The sequence below is a fragment of the Lupinus angustifolius genome, chromosome LG12 (genome assembly GCF_001865875.1).
Source record: "Lupinus angustifolius cultivar Tanjil chromosome LG12, LupAngTanjil_v1.0, whole genome shotgun sequence".
Classification (NCBI taxonomy): domain Eukaryota; kingdom Viridiplantae; phylum Streptophyta; class Magnoliopsida; order Fabales; family Fabaceae; genus Lupinus; species Lupinus angustifolius.
Window position 1 is genome coordinate 12,907,527 of NC_032020.1, and position 4,555 is coordinate 12,912,081.

At 31.1% G+C, this 4,555-nt stretch overlaps 1 protein-coding gene across 1 annotated transcript; it reads left to right on the forward strand.

Annotated features, from left to right (window-relative positions):
- On the forward strand, positions 1,194 to 3,382 carry LOC109362347 (homeobox-leucine zipper protein ATHB-6-like). The gene is made up of 3 exons (XM_019608072.1): positions 1,194 to 1,776; positions 2,112 to 2,491; positions 2,799 to 3,382. The coding sequence occupies exons 1-3, from the start codon at positions 1,716 to 1,718 to the stop codon at positions 3,282 to 3,284; spliced, it is 927 nt and encodes a 308-aa protein (XP_019463617.1). The 5' UTR covers positions 1,194 to 1,715; the 3' UTR covers positions 3,285 to 3,382.

Sequence of the window (4,555 nt, forward strand, 5' to 3'; positions counted from 1 at the left end):
GTCATATATTAGGATGATCATTTAAGTGCGAGTGAATATTAATATACGAATATTATGACCACAATCGTGTAAATCAGCTACTATAAGAATGTTTTAGCTAAATCAAAAGTCTTGGGACTAAGTTTATCCTATTAGATTTATTTCACAAAACTAATTTGTAACCATGAGCTTATCCTTTATAGCGAATTTTATTTGTCTAGTGATTACCCTATTAGTTGTCACACATGTGGAAATCGTGAATTACATGATTTATGTACAAGCCAAGTGAGAATATTTTTGTGAAAAAAAGAATAGTTTTACTTGAAAAACTAGACTAGAAAATACACTCACCTGATTCATATAAGTTACATTTCAAAATAAACTAACATGATAGTTTTATTTTTCCATGGCAGTGGGTTATGAATACTCTTTTCCTTTTTATAAGTTACACTTCAAAATATTTTGATGGTCTTTTATATAAAGAAAGGATATATCTCCCTATGTATTATGGTCTTGCAAATACAAGTATTAGTTTGAGTGTAATATTTATGTATTATTAGAGGAAGAATTTATACATAATTAATATATTATCCAACATTCATTTTGTATTATTACTTTTTAAAGAATTAATAATGATAAAACATGAATCATAAATGATGTAATTATATTTTATAAAACTTATACACTATTTTTATCATACAATTTGTGTTAATGCAACTGAGTTAGTAGTAATTGCTTTTAAATACAAATGCTTGATAAAAAAAAATGGTGCTATTTTCTTGTATTATCAAATGTATTTTCTCGCTTTTTTGGGAAAAAAAATATTTTTTGGATTTGTATTTGTCTTTCCTAACAATTATCTCTAATGAGAATCCAACTTTTGATCTTTAAAATTTAGTGAAACTTTATATCATTGGATCAACGCCTATATTGGTTATATTTTGCTTGAGTAAAATAACATCCACAAAAATACACAAGTCGGCTTAAATTTTGTGGGCTTGAGCCGCAGAAAGCCGAACCGTTTCTTTGAAAAATCAGACCCCAACCTGCTATCGGTAGTGGTACATACAAAAAAATTGCATTTGGATTGAATTTGAGTTCATTTGATATCAAATCCAACCGCAGTAGCAATCACCTAACCCTAGTTAGATTTTTTAACCCAGCTTGGTTTATTTAAACACACAGAAACTAAGCTTGCCTGTGAACCTTTTCTTTATTCTCTCTTCTCCCTCTCCCCCAATCTTATACCATAACACGTTTCTATCTGTTTTTTTTGTTTCATTTCCATTCTAGAACCTACCCTTTTTTTTTCTTCATGAAGCTTTAAATTTTAATTGTGTGATGATGTAGATAGGGAACAAAAGAGTGTAGAGTGAAGTGAGAAAGTTATTGGTTGGTTATAGAATTTGAGAAAAAATTGCTTTGTTTTGTTGTGTGGTGGAGTTCTTTGATGGGTGAAGAGGGGGAAGAAGTGGTAAGAGAAAAAAAGGGACACATGCTAGTTAATATTGGAGTTAAGTGTTTGTTTTATGGTACTAGCTCCCAATACTACTGTGCAAATTGGTGCTGTTTAAGACACCATAAATTTTCTTCAGTGGTTCCTTTCAAGTGAGAACAAAAAAATTCAAAACTGAACCCTTTTGTTGTGCTCTCTCACCTTTTCTTGAGATCTTAAAATACATTGACTTAAAATAAAGGGATCAAATTTAAAGACTTTGGATCTAATAAGTACACACATGAAGAGACTTGGAAGTTCAGATTCTTTGGGTGCTCTCATGACAATTTGTCCACAAACAGGTTAACTGAAACTTCACTTATTAACAGTGTTCTTGTTTTAATATTCAGACAGATCCATTATGTGTGTTAGTGCTTGGTCTTGTCTCAACTTTTATGTGATCATCGACCATGCTATGACTTTTTTCTATCTATTTTATTTTTACTCCAATTTCTAATGTCTGATCCTGCCCATGATTTTTTTATTATCTTTAAAGCACTATAATTATACAATCTACTACACATCATGTTTAATTGTGTTTTTTAGTTTCACAAATGCATCATAAAACAGAAAAATGTGACATTTAATGATATTTTGCTTTTACACTAACTATGCTGTCTATTTTGCATTGATTTAGAGGAACACAGTCCGAGGAACAATAACCACGTTTATGGAAGGGAGTTTCAATCCATGTTAGAAGGACTTGATGAGGAAGGGTGTGGTCTTGAAGAGACAGGGCATCACTCTGAGAAGAAAAGGAGACTTAGCGTAGATCAAGTGAAGGCTTTGGAGAAAAACTTTGAGGTTGAGAACAAGCTTGAACCAGACAGAAAGGTGAAGCTTGCACAAGAACTTGGGTTGCAGCCTAGACAAGTTGCAGTTTGGTTCCAAAACCGTCGTGCTAGATATAAAACCAAACAATTGGAAAGGGATTATGGAGTTCTCAAAGCCAATTATGATGCTCTTAAACTTAACTATGATACCCTCCAAAAGGACAATGAGGCCTTACTCAAAGAGGTATAAAATCAAATCCACATTAGCCACTACATTTAATTATGATTGATGTCATAAGACTTATTGAATTTATCTCCACAACAAGCAAGAGTTTAAAACATTAATTTTTAATGAGTTAAGTTTATAAGATGTAGCCTTATTTGCTCGTTTTATTGAAGCAATTCACTATATTGAATTTGTCTCTGGAATGAGCAAATAAGAATATCAAACATTAAATTTTAGTAGGTTAAGTTCACAACATATATCTCGTTTCTTTCTTTTAGAGACAAATTCATGGCATATATCTTAAATTTGGCTTTTGTGTTGTTAGATTAAGGAATTGAAATCAAGGGTGCAAGAAGAGAACACTGAAAGTGATGCATCAGTGAAAGAAGAGATGTTAACACTGCATCAAGACTCTTCAGAAGACTTAAAATATGAGTGTTTCAACATGAACAACAGTGAAGGGGTTGAAGCTGGTTCACTATTCCCTTCAGATTTCAACAAAGACGGGGCTTCAGATAGCGACTCTAGCGCGATCTTAAACGAAGAACAAAACCATAGCCCCATAAACCTAGCGATTTCTTCATCTGGGGTGCTTCAAAGTCACAACCTTTTGATGTCTCCTTCACTCAAGTTCAATAATTGTTCATCACCTTCACCTTCTTCCATTAATTGCTTCCAGTTCCAGAAAGCTACTTATCAGACACAGTATGTGAAGATGGAAGAACACGATTTCTTCAGTGCAGACGAGGCCTGCAATTTCTTCTCAGATGAACAAGCACCAACACTGCAGTGGTACTGTTCTGATTTCTAAGAAATGGTGTTAAGAGAATAACTACAATGGAAAGAACAAGAGGAAAGAAAACCCACTTTGAAGTTCAAGGGTTCTATTTAAGAACATGGATTTTTTTTTTAAAATAAAGACATTTTGCAAGGTACATAGATGTTTGTAAAAATGTGAGGGCAGCAACATGGGGTGTTGAAAGATGAAAGGAGTGAGAGAATTGAAAGAAGGGTTGAATATATCACATGGTGTGGGGTCAAGGATGAAATTGGGATTAGTGAAATCACATAACCGTGTGGGAAGGGTTAATTTATGAATAATGATGATTAGGTCGTAATGAAATCCATCCATGCTGTAAATTTTTGGAATTGATGGGTAGAGAATTGCTGTTCTCATGGTTTTACAATTGCTTTCATTTTATTTTTTTCCAGTAGAAATGAGGTTTGAACGTGTAATCTCCTTCAAACTTATTTAAATCCCTCATTGCTAACTTTGTCTTTCTAATGTCTTTTGCTTTCATTTCATTATTAATCCTCCAAGTGTTCGTTTGGCCCACAAATTTGTGATAGAATTGGATTTAAAATTGGAATTAGATTTTAAAATTTTGATTATCAAGTTTTAAAACCATCATGATTTTTAGAGTGGTAATTAAGTGACAAATTTATTATTGGTGATAATGATATATTTAACTTCAGATAAATAATTAGAATGAGATATAAGTTGGAAATAAAAATTCATAAGGAGGGTAGATATGGCAAGATGAAATCATCTGTCTAACTATTAATTTTCTTTATCATAGTAAATATATTACTCCCAATTAAAAATACATATCCTTATTTCTTTTGATTTTTTTAAAAATTTATTACTTTCTTGGATCAAAGGAATTAACGCTTTCACAAACACATTTCATGAATTTATTTTGAAAGATACGTAGAGTAAATAACTTAATATACACCATTTATGAATTTATTTGAAAAGATGTATACTAAATAACTTAATATAAATAAAATTTTAATTGGTATAGCTAATAAGTCTTGGAGAGATAGGATAACTTGTTCTGTAAATAACTTTAGATTTATAGCTCAAAAATAAATTAGATCATAGGCAACCACAATCCATTCCCACTCTTCAGTAGATGAAAAATGTTTTCCTATTAAATTCTATTATTTAGACATTTAATTTAATAATAAATTAAATTTTATAGAAATTATCATTATTATTATTGTTAAATATTTATAAGTAATTGAGAAAATATTTTTACTAGACAAATGATGGTTATTTTTGAAAATCAAACACCATAC